General features: G+C 42.8%; 1 protein-coding gene across 3 annotated transcripts in view; it reads right to left on the bottom strand.

Annotated features, from left to right (window-relative positions):
• ASAP1 (ArfGAP with SH3 domain, ankyrin repeat and PH domain 1) overlaps positions 1–18,512 on the bottom strand; it is a 2,040,747-nt gene that overhangs the window by 950,964 nt on the left and 1,071,271 nt on the right. For all 3 annotated transcript variants that reach the window (XM_078686749.1, XM_078686753.1, XM_078686750.1), the window contains one exon: positions 4,599–4,647. In XM_078686749.1, the coding sequence (XP_078542875.1) occupies positions 4,599–4,647 (49 nt within the window). The remainder of the gene's footprint in view (positions 1–4,598; positions 4,648–18,512) is intronic.

The following is an 18,512-nucleotide window of genomic DNA, read 5'->3' as shown; positions in this document are numbered from 1 at the left end:
CGATTTATATAAAATGGGCACTCCTTCACCTTCATTAAAGCTGACATAGGTAAGGCCAATGGCACCCAAATATAATGAGTTAATGGGTTGTGCATAATCAAGTACGTTGGTTCTACCAAATTAAGAAATCCTAACAAGGATTGCAGTTTCAGTAGAGTTTGGAGGCTGCAACAGAACACACTTCTCTGGGAAGTGTAGTGCTAGGCTTTTCCCCTCTTGTTTTAGCTCGTAACCTAAAAATAAGGCACTTAAAAATCCTTTATGAGATTTCTTGAAGTTGAACTTGAATCCAGATAAGGTAAACCCGAGTATTATGTGATCCACACACTGGTCAAATGCATGTTCAACTCAACATCCGTTAGGTCCCTGCCTTCAGGCGCTATATTTTGGCAGAAAAAACATTGGAAACATCCAATGTTGTTTTATACTTTTTTAATGGAAATATTAATTATAAGTGCAACATTGTGTGTATTTTGTATTGCAATTGTTCGTGTATGACTGTTTAAATGTCTGTAGTCTGAAACTATGAAATATAAATGATCCGTTTTTAAGACAGGAACTCCTTGGCACTCTTAACGGGAGAAAATTGCTCTAACAGGTGCCTTACCAACCTGGGTCATCGAATATTGGGGTTGCACTTGTGGGCTGGGCCATATAGGTATTATATGATAAGGAGAATCCTTATCCCAGCTGTCATGATTACGCTATAAAGCTTGGGCTAGTGCAAGAGCCTATTCTGCTGCATAAGCTTATTTGACTCATCTGTGACAAACGCAGAAAATTATGTGAGTAATACATCCTCACCCTGTTGGGATGTTTGGACGAACTGCGGGTGGCCATTCGACGTCAGCTAAGAGAATGTTGTATGATAATGTTACATTTTACCAGAATATTACCAGAATGGTGCTCTGTATGTCAACCTTAATTTGTAGATTCACATCATATAATCTGTCTGGAGGGGCTACATGTCTGTCTGCGGTTTTAACTGTAATGTATTTATCAGTTGTCGTCAAATACTCCTGGAGATTCTGGCGCACTATAGTTTAATCTGCCGCGCTGTTGAGGAGAGTCACCGCCTACCTTCTGTTCAGGAGGAGAGTTCTTAGTGCTTGTGGCATATTTTGATGTTATGGCCGCAACTTTCCTTTTCTGACATTAGGGATTAAATTGAGGAGGTTTCACCTCCTTCTTAATCTTCACGTAAAATTGAGCGTTGTTTCTCTATCTTCGGTTTCATATACTCTTACTGTTTGCCCTCCTCTTTCATATTGTTTTTCGATGAGTCCTAGAAGGAACAAGAAGGACGAGTATCAGAAAGCTGAAACCTATCAGGTGCTTTTAACTGTGTGCGATCACACAAATTATAGCATCTGACAGAGGACTCCGGTGGTGTAGAACCACCTTGAAATTTAAAATTTTCTTTAGGTTTGAGCTTGACCCATCATTTTTTAACAAACTGTGGGTTTTGCTTAGCAGTATCTGTGACTGAACTGGGTTTGGCAAGTTGCGGTTTACTTGGTCTGGTTCCCAAATTATTGCGATCTATACAAGTATATGCTTCAGCAATAATTATTGGTAGCTCACATTCCTGGCTGAGTGGTGCAACCTGCACGAGCCACTGGAATATAGCCAAAGATGTTTCTTCGCCTTTATTGTTATACAAATTCATTGAGAAGACTATGGTAACATTTCCATTGTTTTTGATCCCCAAATCCAGGTCAGCAGCTGGCCCGTGTATGTTCTGCATTTGTTTTAACACCTCCAGCAAGACTAACATAGACGGAGTACAATGTGGATTTGTATAGACTGCATCAAAGACAGAGCCCCAAGTGGCGCAGTCACCTATTACAGGAACAATCACATGGGGTAAGTACATAGTCAATATTCTATGCTTGTCTTGTGGTCCCATAAGAAAGAAACACAGCTGCAATTTGCTAAACAAATTTAAGGCGATCCAAAAATTAATCTCCTCATGATTTATAGGAATTTTACCCATAATTGAATGCATGATTACAGAACTTATTGTTGGTACAGCAGACAATTGAGGTTGCCCAGCTGGGCCTGCCCTTGCTGGGACAGCCATCAAGGTGCGCGATACATACTGAGTTAAGCATCTGTATAGTCTAACTAGACCAGTGTATAATTACTGTCGCTCATTAACATTGAGACCCTGTACATTAGGTGATGGTGTATAACCAGCTAATGCTGGCCCCTTTGTTACTAAGAGGCTCCATGGATGCAGGAACAAGAACGTGTATTAAGGTACTCTGGAACCAATTTTCATGTTCCCACTGTGAAAGTGGAATTTATAAGAGCTGAGATGCTCTGTATTGCTGCAATGGTGCAGCATTAATGTATTCATTAAATGTTCATGGATTAACATCCAAAGCTGGAAAATTGACAAGAATAGAAGCCTTCTAAACGATAGGCATTGTGGGCTTTAACCACCAAGATAAAGTCACTACCTGCATTGCCAAGGCCATGCTAATGTACATGTGCATGGACTGCAGATCTGATCTGCAACTGTCAGCAATTGGTACAGGCTGTGCCATTATAAAAACAGTAATGGAAACAAAGTGCAAATACAAATAAGGGAAATACTTTTAGAGGTTCAAGCTTGAACAACCAACAGAAAAATTAAGGTGCTTCCTAAAATACTGTGGAGGATATATCCCCAACACCACAGACGTCTCTGGAGGTAGGTGTAAGGGTGCTATGAGCACGCACAAGTACTACTCAGGAGACCCGCTGAATAAGTACCAGACCATCATTGACAGTGCCATGTTGCATGGTTTCTGCTGGGAAAGGAGAACTGTACCTTAGGATAACAGGACGTCAGAATGTAAGGACTGAGTCTCTCTACAATGTCAAAACAGTAAGCCCAAATCTGACTAGCTCACAGTACCTCACATGAACTCCTAACCTTCCCAGAGTAACAGGTGATTATGGCAAACCTACAAAATGAACCTCTAGTCCCCAAAGGAATCGAGGAAACCGCATGACCTTTTATTTCGGACCCATGCATGTCCATAGTAAACAAAAGAAAGACAAAGGGAAATTTTACAATATTTATTGAAATTATCGTAATCTATTATAAAGCAGACGTGCTGTGATAAGTAAACAAATACAACTAAGCAACATAATCAGCATTACTAGCAGGCTATATACAGTGACCAACCCAACCATGACAACTATTATATCTGTCTAGGCCTACCCTGACTATGGATATATTTGTGATCTCTGGATTAGCAACCAACCCCATACGTGGTGAGTGTAGTTAGGGGGTCCTCATCATAGGTGTAAACTCATTTTACGCAAGGCTGCCATCTCCATTCCAGGATCGGTCACTCTGCCGGAAAACTCCTCTCTGCCCCCTAAGGGGGTGGGACACAGTTTATATGATAAAAACTGTCTATGAAAACTATAGCTGTGCCACTGTATTATGTATATTAGGAGATATTGCTGACCGCACACAAGAAAACAGTACACCATGGTGTTCCATCTTGTACCAAATGTTCAGACTGAATCCTAAGAAGACTCACTGAATAACACGAACAGCGTATTTCTAAAATAACATGTCACAAAAACGAATGTATCATGTGTGGCTGTGCAAAGCAGAGGCAGCCTAAATAGCTTATTCCGCAAAACTAAGGAAGAACCAAAGTGGGCCAAAAGGGAAATCACTACAAACTAATAAATGCAAATAGAGGAAGGCATATTCTTCAGTTTATATTTTCATTTTTGAGCAGTTTTGTGGAAGAATGACATAGGATTTCTTGAGTCTTTTGGGGCATTACTGTCAAGCAAATGGAGCAAATGATCTTGTAAGGGAATCTTGACTCTAAAATACTTCTAGTATTCTTTGTATGGTGTTAAAAAAACATATATCTTCATTTCTCCCACAATGATTCTCTTCCATAAGTCTGGACACTAGTCACTGAAACTACCAAAGTTAATGAGAAATATGGTGTTGTCAAACTGGCAACCAAGTCAGCTGTGCCAATAAATGGGGTAACCTCATTTACAAGAAATGCCTACTATTGAGAGTGCTCATATGAGTGACATGAATCAATGACAGTGGAGCATGACTCATAAGTCGGTTATGCATGCCCATCATTAACAGACTGTATATTGCTGTTTAACATTTTTTGAGTGGCTGTTAGGCTTAAATCTAGTCACCATGAAAAGTGTTCAATGATGGTGGGTGTACATACCATTTACCAAGCAATACCAATTTGAGGGTTACAATATTAAAATAGTTAATTCATCACATGTGAAATGGGATAAATTGATGAATGGGTTTATATTTTACACATGTTCAACTTCAAGCTTAAGGTGCATTTAACCCAACCAAGGGATACATCACAAGGATCAGTCTATGGAACACACGGTTTACTTTAACGTAAAAAATAGAATTCATTAATAAACAGATGTCACGGAAAATATAGTTCTGGTGGAGACAGAATTGAAAAGGCACACTTATTTGTGGGCATCAACAAATACTAGTGAATAATTCTTTCGAAATATGTGTCAAAATTTTTTCTCTGAGATGATGCAATATGCAGACAAATAAAGTTAGATAATGTTGGTATGCTTACGCAATGTAATCCTGCTCATCCTCTGCCTGGAAGTGGTAAGTTCGGTTATCTGAAAGAAATAAGGGAATGTTTGTTCTTTGATTATTGAAATGGCTGATAATTTATTATCATTACAAAATGTGAACAATTTTAGATATTGAGTACAGTAGAAAAAGATGGCATTTACGTTGATACAATACAAAATGTAGGCAGCAAAAGAAGGACAGCTTATATCAGTGCGACAGGATGATACCACTCCAGAACCAAAAAAAAACTACAAGCGAAGAATAAAACACATGCTATTTAAAGCATTTAACGAATGCAAAAGCTGCGGAATGAAGCAGTTTATTCTAAAATGTTATGTTGTGCACGTACACCCTGGTTGTTACTTTGGAAGCAGCAAACCGATAATTGCTGCATAGCATGTGGTTCACTTCTTGTGAGTCTTTAGTTCCGGTGCTGTGCTTTACCTATGTTAAATACACAGTGAGTGTAGGTTAGAGGTTTTCCTACTAGATCCAGAGTTAAAAGGGTCACTGCTGTTGCTGGCGTGGTCAATCCTACTCCTCTCCATCACAATGGCAATTTGAACTGACAGGCAGAAGCTTCATGGCCTCGCCAACTATAGTGTTTTTTGACGAGTGACAATTGTCTGAAAAACAACTATACCTGGCTGTTCAGGAAGCCATAATTCAAGGGCATAGGAGGCTTGCATCTGGTGCTGCACAGTTGCCCTGAGCCCCCTGAAACATGTCTTATTACTCTGCCCCTTTCTCCTCTTTAATGCAAAATACCAAATGATCTTAAACAATAAGCAGCATCCCTGAGGTGTAAATGAGAGAAAATTCGGAGGAGCAACATACTTTGCTCACTCGCTTGAAGATGGTCCTAGTAAAAGAAAGGTACTATCTCAATCTGGGTTTTCTGAAACCAGAGAATCTCAATGCAAGTGAAGAGCTTAGGCATGACTAAAACCAAAGAACAGCCCCAACCAATCCTCAAAACACTGGTACACAACTTCCTTGTCACAGTAAAAGCTAACATTCTTTAACAAAGACGGAACAGGCAGTAGGGGAAATCTGCGCGGAGAAGTGATTAGGGTAGCTCCAGCAGGTATCCTGTCTTGTACTGATGCTTGAACTTACTTTGTGAAGAAGATGGATGTCATGAAAAGATGTCTTGCAAACTTGGAATAAAAACAAAAGGAACATATCCAGGATTGAAATTTGGACTTTATTTGTTGCTTCGATTTGTGTGCTGTTTGCCCGGGTAAGCAACTGTTTAAATAGTAAAAGCGAACATTGCATGGGTAATTTTGGGACATCTACAGCATCCAAGCTTGCCGAACTGCTTTTCAAGTGTGGTTATGTCAGGCGAACCTTTGGTGAACAGTCACAAATGGCTGTGTTCAGTCTTTCCTGGGTCTCACAAGGATATTCTATAATGGTAGCCATTTTGGACACTGAGAAACCCGTTTTGTCAGCAAGCTAAAGGTACTAGTTTAGGGTCTACAGATGAGATTTGGCACACAGCTACTACCAATAAGCAAACTGCTAAACAACTAGACAATAGTATGGGTAGCCATAAATCAGATATAGACTAAGTCAATAAGGACTAGAGTATAGGCGGGGGCCAGGATCGGCGGAAATTTCCGCACTACGTCATTTAAAAGAACCTCTATGTGAAGGTAGAGTCAACCACATCTCATGATAAGTGTCTTTACCCTGGAACTAACTAAAATAATAGTAAACAGAACATTATATAATCTTGGCCTAAATTTGAGATAATAAGAAAGATTACTCAACGCAGAGGGAGCTAATCATCAAGTCTCTTACTGAAAATAATATTCAAAGAATATGGTCTCACGACAAATACAAATGAATTTGAGCTAAGTACAAGCTGATGTAAGAAAATCTCATGATGCACAGTGATACATTTATAATAAATGGAGACCGGTATAGTGATAAATAAGTCACAGATCACTATTTTGTTTTGTAGCTTTGTATCCCAATATGTTTTAATCATATTTGTAATGAGTAATATGCTGCCCTTTTGTCAATTTCTTTCCTTTTTCCATTTTCTTTTATTGTGTAGAGGTGAGATTTTGTGTATAGGGTTTATAAATTGTGCTTTATATATATATTTGTAGCCCTGAAGAAGTCCTTTGTGACAAAATGAGTTTATTCGGTCCCAGGACGTCCGATACAAAGTGGTCTGTCTACAAGTAGGCACCTTCCCATTAAAGGTCCTAGGGAAATCCTATCTCTGTTGAGTCTGTGCACAATAAATTCCAACATATTTCCACACTACGTCATTCAGAAGAACCTCTATGGGAAGCCCTTAAGAAGTCCATGTTGGCTACATTTGAATTAAAAGAGGTTTAAAAAAAAAAAAGATGAACATGGATAAAGAACAAACATAATGGAGTCTGTGCATTATGTCAAACAACTGTGTTGAATTATAGCGAACAGATTGTTCTATTGTTATAATCATATGTTAACCAACCTGTGGTGCTGAGCCATCTGACTCTGATTGTTTATGGATTTTTTCCTGTGAGGAAGGCAAAGGAGGCTGGTGTTCTGGACTTGTGCACCACTCTGTTTCATTGTTAATCCTGCCCTACTAAGGTCTTAGGTGTTATGCTTTATTGCCTCGGTCTTTCTGTTCAGAAATACCCACAACCTTGTGCATGCAACACATGGCCATTATGCAAATTGACAATTAACAACATTATAGCGGTATGTATGCATGGTAATGCGGTCTGCACCTCTCCACTGCTGAAATATAACAAGCGTACGTAAAAATCCTCTGACGTCCTTTCTTTCAAGGACAGCATCCATTTTTATAAGTGTGCATGTATTGCAGGACTTCATGGCTTTGTGATCCTTGTTAAGGAATATTAGAAGCGTAAACAAGCTTGGGCAAAGCAGAGAGGTTGGGCAAAGCAGAGAGGTTGGGCAAAGCAGAGAGGTTGGTCAGAGCAGAGAGGTTAGGCATTGGCCGTCTGTCTTTTGGCAATTCTTGTTTTGTTTTCTCATAGTTTGTGCAAAACCTTATTGTTGGGGAATTAGCCAGGCCATCAATCTAAACAAAATTGGCTAAAGCCCAAAATATATTTTAGTTTAAATAAAACACACATTACCATAGTTGTCTCTGATGCCAAAGTGGACTACTTTGTTTGGTTGCACTCCTTGTGAAAGCTATACCTGTTTGATGAGTCCTAATCAGGGCGAAACTGGTCCTCGGTTGCTTGTGTTCCGTTCCATGGAGGATACAGCCTGGCAAATGAGCTGACATGTGCAGAATAACGATGGATTGGGATGAGGCTTGAGTAATTACCAGTGGCTGAGATGAATTCAAGCATTCCACCAAGCACTTATTTGTATGCGTCTTTGTAGAAGGACAGTATGCTGTAACCCAAAGTGAAAGTGGCTGAACTGTGCTAACCCACTGCCCTATGATGTATACTGCAGTGACTAGAAATAAATGTGAATGACACAACACAGACTAATGGATGAAGTCTGGACGAACACCTGTTAAGTAACTATGTTATACACATGACTATAAAAAAATAAAAATATCAAAAGGTCTTGAATGAGGTAAAAGATGATTTCTTTGTATCCTTGTTGAGATCCTTTCTTCTTTTCTTCATAAATTCCGTCCCGTCGCCAATGTAAAGAAGTTCAAACGTGGCTATTAGATGAATTAAGTATTTATTATGGAATAGGATCCCATCCACAGGATATAGAGTCATCAGTAGCAATGTCTCAGTTCAACTGTCTAGCTAGTCTAATCATCACAGCTACAGAATCTGTGTTGAGCATTCTAATGGGCTTAGTCAAGACCTAGAAATGCCAATTGGCTTGCCGTTAGCTGCCAGCCTCTAGCCTTTGCTAATACTTTGTTCAAACTTGAAAGCATAGCACAGACAGACGGAGAGGCTTGCACAAACAGACAGACCGAGAGTATTAGACAGATCGACAAAACGGCTTGCACAGACAGAGAGAACAGCTTGCAGAGAAAGACAGAGGCTTGCACACACTGACAGATTAACAGAAGCTTACACAGACCAACAGATAGAGAGGCTTGCACAGACAGACAGGATTGCAATGAGAGAGTTGAAAAGAAAGAGAGTTGCAAAGAAAGATAGACAGATGATGGAGCAAAGGTAGATGGACAGAAGTGCAAAGGTAGATTGACAGTCAGACAGATAGAAGGATAAGAGAAGAAACTGGAATAAGCGGCAGAATTCAAATTAGTAATATAATAATTAAATGTGTGTACAAACAAGAGCATTGAAAGAACACTAGAAATCCATATAAGCAGGACACACCCTAAATTGTATTGCAACTATAACTGTAGCCCTCAATTAAAATTCATACTCGAACAACATATAAGAATGCAGTTAGAAATGCAGTTCTTTGTGCGCACACTAAAAAAATGACAACTTCAGGAAAAGTTTCAAATGAAATTTGGTACGCTGAGAAATAGAACCAAAGCAAACAAAAGGAGAAATAGAAGCATCCAGGAAACAAACAAAGGCCACTCCAAAGGGAATTTACAACACCAGTAGCAGGAGATAGGAACTGATAAAGCTGGAATGTGTCCTATGCTCCACACGGAAGAGCTGGTAGAACGTGTCCTGCATTATATCAGACATTAAACACAAAGGCAACACCATAGCATTAAAATACAAACAAAAACACTGTCACTGAAGAGAACTACTTTATGTGTGAATAAGCACCTTGCGAAAGAAAATAATGCAGTCACTCAAAGTGAAGTTACCCGTAGGCTGAATTAGGCTGACACACTGCCCTATGCTGTAGGCAGTTCAGGGCCGAAGCAAAATGTGAATGACACAGTAACAGACCAATGGACAAAGACAGCTAGCTGAAAGCCCATTTAAATAAGTATATGATGCATATATATTTTTCAAACGGAACAACGTGATGCAGATAGTATCCAATGGGGCTAGCAAAATAGGGCAGATTTTAGTGACTTACAGAAAATAAAAGAATCCTGCCCACATTGAAGCAATAGAGGCAGGGAGCTCCCTAACAATGGAGCTAGAATCTAAAGATTTAGCTCGCAGTGACCCCCACACACCCTGTCCTCCCCATCTTTATATCCCCTATAAAAGGCTGATCAGTCTGCTTGCATTTTCTGCAGTGTCCTGTTGCACCCCGTAACTGGTTAAAGCCCTCAAACCCATAAATAATTGTTGAGATTACAGTTGGGAGGTGCTGTCACTCATTTAAACAGCAACTTGATTCAAAGTTCAAAGCATTTCAGAAAAGAAATCAACTAGACCTATAAAAATAAGAGTGGACAGTTTTTTGTTTGAAGAATTAGAAATTGTGATGATATATTCACATACACAAAAGGGATATTTCAGATGGAAAAGGTTTCTGTAGAGGATACAAGGTAAATCCTGTATTTTGATGTCAGCTGGCTCTGAAATGGCTTCAAAATCAGGAGTTTCCATCTGCAATTGCGGACACTGAAACGCACAGTGATTGGACATCAAAATATAGGATTTAGCCCCTATTCTCTGCAAAAGGAACAGTCCTCAGTGCTGATTCGTACTCAGGAGATGAAGAAGAAAGTTCTTTATGTAACTATTATTTCTGTTGGTCACTAAATCTTTCCAGATTCCTCTTATTATAGATATATCCTTCCGGTGCCAGACAAACTGGAAGCATATTTCCCCCAATTTTAGCTCTCCAGCATCGCCAGGGGTACCATGCAGTTTCAGCTGCTACTCCACCAGCACTTGATGTGACACTGAGCTATAGAAGGTGTCAACCAACGTGTTGGCTTCAGATACTGGCACTTCTGCAGTGTCCCATCGACATGTGCGGAGAGAAACAAAAAAAGCATCAAGACCAGTGACATCACAGCATACAATAAGATTGGATTCTGAGGGATATTAATAATTACGGCACACACGGGGAGGTGGGAGAGCAGTGAGGAATCTGCAGAAAGATATAGTATTCATCAGGAATACTGTTACAAAATGTAAGTAACTTTTCATCTGAGGCAATAATGTTTAGAAAAGGAATGACCATATGGCCACCCAGCAGATATCAAACACTTCTGGTGAGAGCTGTGTAAGCGGGGCAACGCAAGGCTATTGATGAGAGGGGAAAGAATGCCAACCTGAGTATCTTTCTTGGCCAAGGCTCCAGCAGATCCTAATGCGAAGGGTTGCTTAAGTTGTGACTTTGCACTTGGTTACGCCTTTGCTCTTATTTGCTCCTGCAATGCTCACAAACAACTGATCTTTATGAACACAATCCTGCCATGTCCATTCAGAATAAGACGACACAGCAAGTCTGGGATACAGCCTATGCAGTCATTCCACTGTTTTGGTGGGACGAGGATGAGGGAGGAGGATGAACGAGTGATGGTCTGGCCAATTTGCAAAACTGATAACAACTGATACCACTTTCAGTAGGAAAGCAGAGCAGATTCAAAGAACCAATTTATCTGGGTATAATACAGTGAAGGATGACAGGAATGAGAGGTCTTGAGGCTAAGGGCAGATGTTACTGCCACAAGAAAACAGTTTTCAGGGTCAGAGGTTGAGCTAAGCAACTATGAACTGGTTCAAATGGGGAGAGCAAGAGGAATGTTAACACAACGTTCAAACCACACTGAGGAACAATAAACTAAGTGAGGGTGGGTGGGGAATGAAATAGAGTAAACCTTTAACAAAGCACAACATTTTTGGTGATTTAAATAAGAAAGGTTGGTCAGGAAGAAGCATGAAGGCTTATAGGGTATGGAAATAACTATTTACAGTAGCAACAGTCAAGCCCTGCTGGGCAAGAGATATTGGCTATGTAGAATGTTGGAAATGCCAGAAGATGGGGGAGGAAGGTGCGGCTGAGTTTCAACATATCAGCATACCAAATCATGATAGGCTACTTGAGGATGAGCAGAATCAGCAGAGGTCCAACCTCCAGCACCATTAGAAAGACTCTTGACAGAAACAGGACCGGTGAGAATGCATACAGTAAGCCCTGTAAACAAATGAACCCAAAGACATCCATCAGGGAACCCACCAGAGAAAAGTGAACGGCACAAAAATAACATTTCCTGTTATGGGCCAAGGAATAAATGGAAAAACCGATATGGAGAGGATCACTTTGGGATGAAGTTCTCACACAGTCCTCACATTGATGGTGGAGGTACAGTATGCCAAAACTGGAAAAGTAGCTAATTTCTGGGCCCATGTTTACAGTGCCCTGCTACCCCCAACAGAGTCCGTGACCCCACACCACCATTGTCCATTGATATAATTGACTATGGTAGTGCTGACAGAATTTGAATTGCGCTCCCTGAGATTGGAGAGAGAAAAGACTTTGTGACAAGGCAGACTACAACTAGCTCTAATACATTTATGCGCAGGTGCGGCTCCAATGAGTACTAGATGTATATGTACAGTAGCAAGATGTCACCCAAGGAAGCTCCCCAATTCAAAGAGGAAACATCCATTACTCTTTCAGCCTGCAACTGCACGTGCGAAACGACAACCCATTAGCACATTGATGAACAACTCACCAGCACACTGGAGGGGCATCTGTGCCAGTGCAGATCCGGGAGGACAGAATCACAGAACTGTACCAGAGACCAGTGGCTCACTTGATGCTGGAGCTATTCTTTCCATCGACAAAATGACGGGCCCACATTCACCACCTGGTGTGCAGCACCAATAGGATGCATGGGCCATCAGGCCTAACAGGTTTATGACTTGCAGAACTGGGTCAGTGTCTGAGCCACAAACATCAGAATCTTATCGTGAATATCTACAATCTTCTGTGAAGGAAGAAAAGCCTTTATACCAGTTGAGTCTAGCACTGCAGCTATAAAGATATCTGTGTGAGGATGAGATGGGACTTATGGGCACAGATCGTTAAGTCGAAGTTATGGAGAAGTGTCAGTGTATTCTGAAGCTGGAGACCTCACCGTTACCAGCCAGTCATATAAAAATACATGGACTGTAGCAGTGAAGCTCAAGAACATCATTTTGAAATTGTCTTGCTGAATTAAAAAGATTCAAGGGGTGAAGGTTCACAAAGTGTCTGAGGTCTCTTTACTTACTGAGGACAAAGAAGTAAAGAGTGTAAAATCCTTGCCTCCAAGGGCACCACCTCAATGCACCCTTGTTCAGCATGTCCTGGTGGAAGGATAGTGGATGGTGATGGATGTCAGAAAGAGTAGGACATAGCGCTTGAGGGTAGGCTGAATGATGATGGAGAAATGGGAGACGCTTCTGCCCCCTCCCCTCAGCCTGCTCTCCCAACCAAAGGCTTGTGGTTTAGAAGCAGGGAATCCAAGAGGTGTTGATGCCTCAGAGCAAGCGGAAGATGGTGTCAACTAGAACTTGAGCTGTTGCCAGTGACAGTGTCCTCTTGACCCACTCCTACACACAAAACAGCAAAACATTTGTTGGAAGTATGGATCGGTTATTAAGGTTGACACTGAGAGGATTGATGCACCCTTGACTAGTCCTGAAATTTTGAGCACTATTTAGTGAGGCAAGAGCTAATGAGAAAGCCAGGAAGCTGCAATTTTTGATGACTTTCAGGGAGGAATTAGTCTTCTCTATGAAGAGCAGCTCACCATCTAAGACATGTCCATGAGAGTTGGTTATACTCCACTGAAAACCAAGGTCAAAGTATTCAAGCATACCATGGTGGCGCAAGATGACAGACGCGCACATGGATCAATCCTTCGTGTCCCAGGAATCCAAACCACAAACCACTGCTGATCAGATCTGAAAAAATTGCTTTTTAAATGTGGTCAGGCAAACTAATAGTAATTTTCGCCAGTCTCCACAGTGTGTGGCCCTACCAGACAGAAAGGCTCGTGGCATTCACAATGCAAAGGGTGAGACTGCCAGAGCAGACTTTTCAGCTGCTTAGACTTTTGGTCTGGTGGGGATGAAAAAAGGCATTCGGGTTCAACTCAGCAGAAGAAACTTGCACCAATAGACTCTCTAGAGAAGAACGTGGAAACAGAAATTCTGAGTTACATGGCCCTGGCCTGTCTCATTATGCAATTTGCCTGTGCCCTGTCAGACCAGAGCAGGGAACCAGTAAAAGATCAGATGTAGCAGAGAAACTTCATACCTCTAAAGTAAATGAAGAGGGACCCCGAAGGGTAAGGACTGTCACCCTTTGGTGATGAATTGTCAGCCATAATAGAAACACTAAAAGACTTTCTTAACCACAGGATAGCAGCCCCAACAATATACTCCAAATAAGGAAGACATCATTCTCAGCATCAATTAATTTGTAATAATATCTGCAAATTTAACACATTTACTTCCAAGTTGCGGGTCTAGACCAAAGAAAATGCAGATATGGCCTCAAAACCTTTGCGACTTCAGTCTTAGAAAAAGAAAACTTCTATTATTATTTCCCTCTTTATTGAAGATAATGCAATAGCAAACAAGTTGAATTGAAGTTTCTTACTTATAGTTATAAAACTGTGCAACATATCATCTTGATTCCATATTTCTGTATTTGCTGCATCTCCCCAAAAGAAAACTAGCCAAAAAAGTGACAGATGAGTTGTCCACTGGAGCAAAAGTTAAACCACCAGAAGTAGTAATTTTAAGGCACTGTTAAGCCAACATAGGAATTAAATGAAATTAACCCTGGAACAACAGTTGAGCAGCCCATCTGTCACGGTTATACCACTAAGGGTATTAGAAACGATCTACCTGTGTACTACGGGCCAGCAAGATTTGAGGGCACTGCTAAACCACCAAGGGGTATTAAAGGGATCACATTATGTGGGAAACAGCAATTACAACGCGGTCATAACCACGCCTGACCGTCACCACAAAGCCATTGTCACGCCTATGCCTTTACATATGCATTGTTATATCATACATTCCATTATGTATACCCAGAACCAACAGATGAGTAACACATTGAAGGAAATGTTAAACCTCTAAGGAAGATTACATTGAGTCGCACTAGAAGCAGCAACCCAGGCACTGTTTTTTTAAAAATTATTTTTATTTGCATTTTCAAACCAAAGAAACATAGTAAGCATGTCACAGCAGAATGTCCATCACATCCCACTCTTCCCCCACCCGCCACCCACCGCCCGAAACATAGCGCAAAACATATCACTTCATATTTATTTATTTATTTATTTTTCACATTTGTAAAGCGCACTGTTACCAGTCGGTGTCCTGGCGCTGAACAAGCCATCCATATCCAAAATATATAGCTCCATCCAAGTCCTTCCCCTATACATTAGTGCTGTCAGTGTAACATACCCTACCCCCTAGGAGCCCCCCATCCATGCCACGTCGCCATTTCCCCCACACTCTATAAAACTTTTTCGAGCAACCTCTCACTTTATAGGTAACTCTTTCAGCCGCCATATAAATGTCCATACCCCTCCTCCAGTCATCAAGCCTCGGGGGATTCGGGGCTCCCCATACCCGCGCCACATCCCTCTTGGCCACCACTAATGTCAGCGTTAGAAAAATTAGATGAGTTCGCGTCAAATCTACCTCGTTCGTTATCCCCAGCAAGACTAGTTTAGGCTCCAGGGGTAGGGTCATTTCGAGTATTTACCCAAGCTCTCTCAGTATCCTGGCCCAGTATATCTGGAGGACCCCACACTCCCAGATGGTGTGGTAAAAGTTGCCCTCGGCATGTCCACAATGCAGGCAATTAGGGTCATTGGCTCGCCCCATCCGATGTAGGCGGTATCTATCATAATAGACTCTATGTAGAATTTTTAATTGAATAAGTCTGAGTCGGGATTTTATTGCCACTTCCCTAGGGTGCATCAGGGCAGTCTCCCAGTCCAGCGCGTCCATCTCCCCTAGGTTCGATTCCCACACACTTTTCAGTTTCACAAGTCCGTCCGGCATGTTAAGTAGGGTTTTATAAGTCAATGAAACCAACTTAGCCTGTACCTGATCCTGCAGCAGGCGGCCCTCTAACGGAGCATATTCCGGCAAGGGGTCCGAGAGCGCCTCTTCCGCCTGCCAGGCGTGGCGTATTTGCGTATATTTTAAAAACTGAGTGTGGTGCAAACCGTACTCTGCCCTTAATTCCTGGAAGGACTTCAGGGCTCCCCTCAGCTGGAGGTCACCCAACACTGAGATACCTATATCATCCCATCGTCGGAACCCTCTCAGCTTATGTAATTCCCGTAGCCATGCAAATTTCCAAATTGGGGTTTGTCTCCAGGGTTTATGCTGCCAGCCAATCAGTCTTGTTGCTCTGTCCCACAGCTCTACGGTCACCCTTGTTGCTGACAGCAGTGCTTCCCTCCCCCTCCCTCCATATATGTAGTGTAGACATGTACGACGTTCCAGTTTCTCCCTCTCCAGTATATATGTGGGGTGATCTACCGGGGCATGTAGCCAGTCATTGATTGGTGCGAGGTGTTCTGCCCAGTAGTAGGCCTCAATATTCAATCCCTCCATTATATTGGTTCCTCTGTAGGGTCTCCAGAGCTATCCTGGGCTGTTTCCCTAACCACAGCAGGTCTCTAAGTCCCTCGTTTATCTCTTTAAAAACCTGACGCGGAATGGGGAAGTACTCGTTTTGTAGTGCATACAGAAACCGCGGTAGGGTGATCATTTTGTACTTTGCCGCCCGTCCTAACATTGTGAGGGGGAGGGTCCTCCATCTGATCGCGTCCTCCTTAAAATTCGTAAGAACTCGTTGGATATTTTTCGTATACGAGATAGAACTGCTGCTTGTTATATAAATCCCTAAGTATGTGAACCCTTCTCTCGTCACCGGTAATGCTGCGGGCAAGGCCGGCCCCAAGCTTTCATCCCCAGGGCTATACAGGATCGACTTGTGCCAATTTATAGTATAGCCTGAGCGCGACCCATATCGGCCCAATAACGTAAACAGGCGCGGTATCGAGACCTCTGGGGATGTAATATATAACAGGATGTCATCCGCATATAGCGAGATTTTCTCTTCATGCCCCTCCCCGCGCAGAACTTTAAAACCAGTTATTTCTCTATCTTGCCGTATTTCGCAGGCCACCACTTCTATGGTGAGGGCGAACAACAGCGGCGACAGGGGACATCCCTGACGGGTCCCTCTCCATATAGGGAAGTCCTCGGACAGCACACCATTAACTTTGACCCTCACTAGTGGATCCGTATAAAGAAGAGTAATCCATTTCCGAAACTTCGGACCAAATCCAAACTTTATCAGCACGCTATCTAAAAAGGGCTAATGGACCGCATCAAACGCTTTTTCAGCGTCCGGGGAGAGAAACACATGGGGCTCCTCCCGTGCACACACTTCCAACCAGTTGTGTGTCCTTCGCAGGTTGTGCCTAGTCGCCCTATCTGGCAAGAAACCAGTCTGATCTAAATGGATCAAGCCTGTAATCACCTTTCTTAGTCGCAGGGCCAGGATTGTCGCTGGGAGTTTTACCTCTACGTTCAACAACGATATAGGGTGATATGATGAACATTCCCCAGGCGGTTTGTCCTGCTTATAGATGGGTACTATCATGGCCATACGGAGATCTGGCGAAAGCATCCCCTCCTCCATCACCCTGTTGAACAAGGCCAACATATGAATAGTAAGGAGGTCTGCCATTTTTTTAAAGATTTCCGCAGCTTAGCAAGTGCTTCCCGCACCTCTGCAACTGTAATCTCTATCTCCAGGCTCTGTCGAGCCTCTACGTCCAAACTGGGGGTCTCCACCTCCTCTAAATACTGACCGATCTCGGCCACCGAGCCTAGGTCTCTAGCCCCATAGAATTCCTCGTAATAAGCTGCAAATGCCTGCGCTATCTGTGCGTCTGTTCTACTAGGTCGGCCATCCGTGCCCGTCACCTGGTCTACCCACCTCGCCTCCTGTTCCCTACGACTCAACCATGCCAACAGTTTCCCAGATTTGTCCCCTACGTCATATAATCTATGCAAGGTCGCATGTGCCTGCGTCTTGGCCTTATTACTCGTCAGGGCCTTGTATTGCTGCTGGGCATCCAGCACTCTTCGGAGCGAAGGTACTCCCCCGTACAGGACATGTTGCTGTTCGAGCTCCAAGATACGGGTTTCCAGGTCTCTGATGTCCCCCTGCAGTCTCCTCCTGTCCTCTGCTATCCTATTTTGTATTTTATCACGCAGGACAGCCTTCAGAGCTTCCCAAATCGTCACCCCCGACTGTACGGAGCACAGATTGTCTGCCAGGTAGACCTTCACGTCCGCCCGGAATCCTCGCAGTAGGTCCCTATTCTGGAGATCCCAGGCCGCCAATCTCCACTCCCCAGTCTTCGCCCCTAGCCTCGACCTAGCATCACCAACATCGGCGAGTGGTCTGAGATGCCACGTGACAGGAATTCTGCTCGGCTAGCAGCATCCAGCGCACGACGGGGCAGGAAGACGTAGTCTAGTCTGGAATACACCATGTGCGCCCCGGAGAAATAAGAGTAAATTCTAGTCTCCGGATGGAGCCATCTCCAGGCATCCGTTAGTCCCACCATGTTGATAAATCGTCCTAGAGGGGAGTGTACCGGGGGGTCCACTTGATCCCCTGACCTGTCCAATGAGGGCTGAACCACATCATTAAAATCTCCACCCACCACATGTAGAGAGTCCGGCGTATTCAGAATAATATCAGTCAACCATGCAAGGGTTCTGGCCTGTAACCTAGGGGGTGCATATACTGACACCACTGTCATCTTCTGGAGCCTCCAAGTCCCCGTTACTCATACATATGTACCTTTTGGGTCCGTCCATGTGTCTGTACTATACAGGGGGGGGGGGGATTTCCAAACCAGAATGGCCACCCCTCTGGAACCTGACGTATACCCCGCATGGGCCATTACCTTGTACGCCCCTCTAGCCAAGAAACCACACCGTGTCCCATGTAGATGCATTTCCTGTAGTAATACTATGTCTGGGGCCATCCTTTTAAT

The sequence above is a fragment of the Lissotriton helveticus genome, chromosome 4_1 (assembly GCF_964261635.1).
Source record: "Lissotriton helveticus chromosome 4_1, aLisHel1.1, whole genome shotgun sequence".
Taxonomy (NCBI): Eukaryota; Metazoa; Chordata; class Amphibia; order Caudata; family Salamandridae; genus Lissotriton; species Lissotriton helveticus.
The sequence above is the reverse complement of the archived record's forward strand: the minus strand, read 5'-3'. Positions and strand labels throughout refer to the sequence as shown.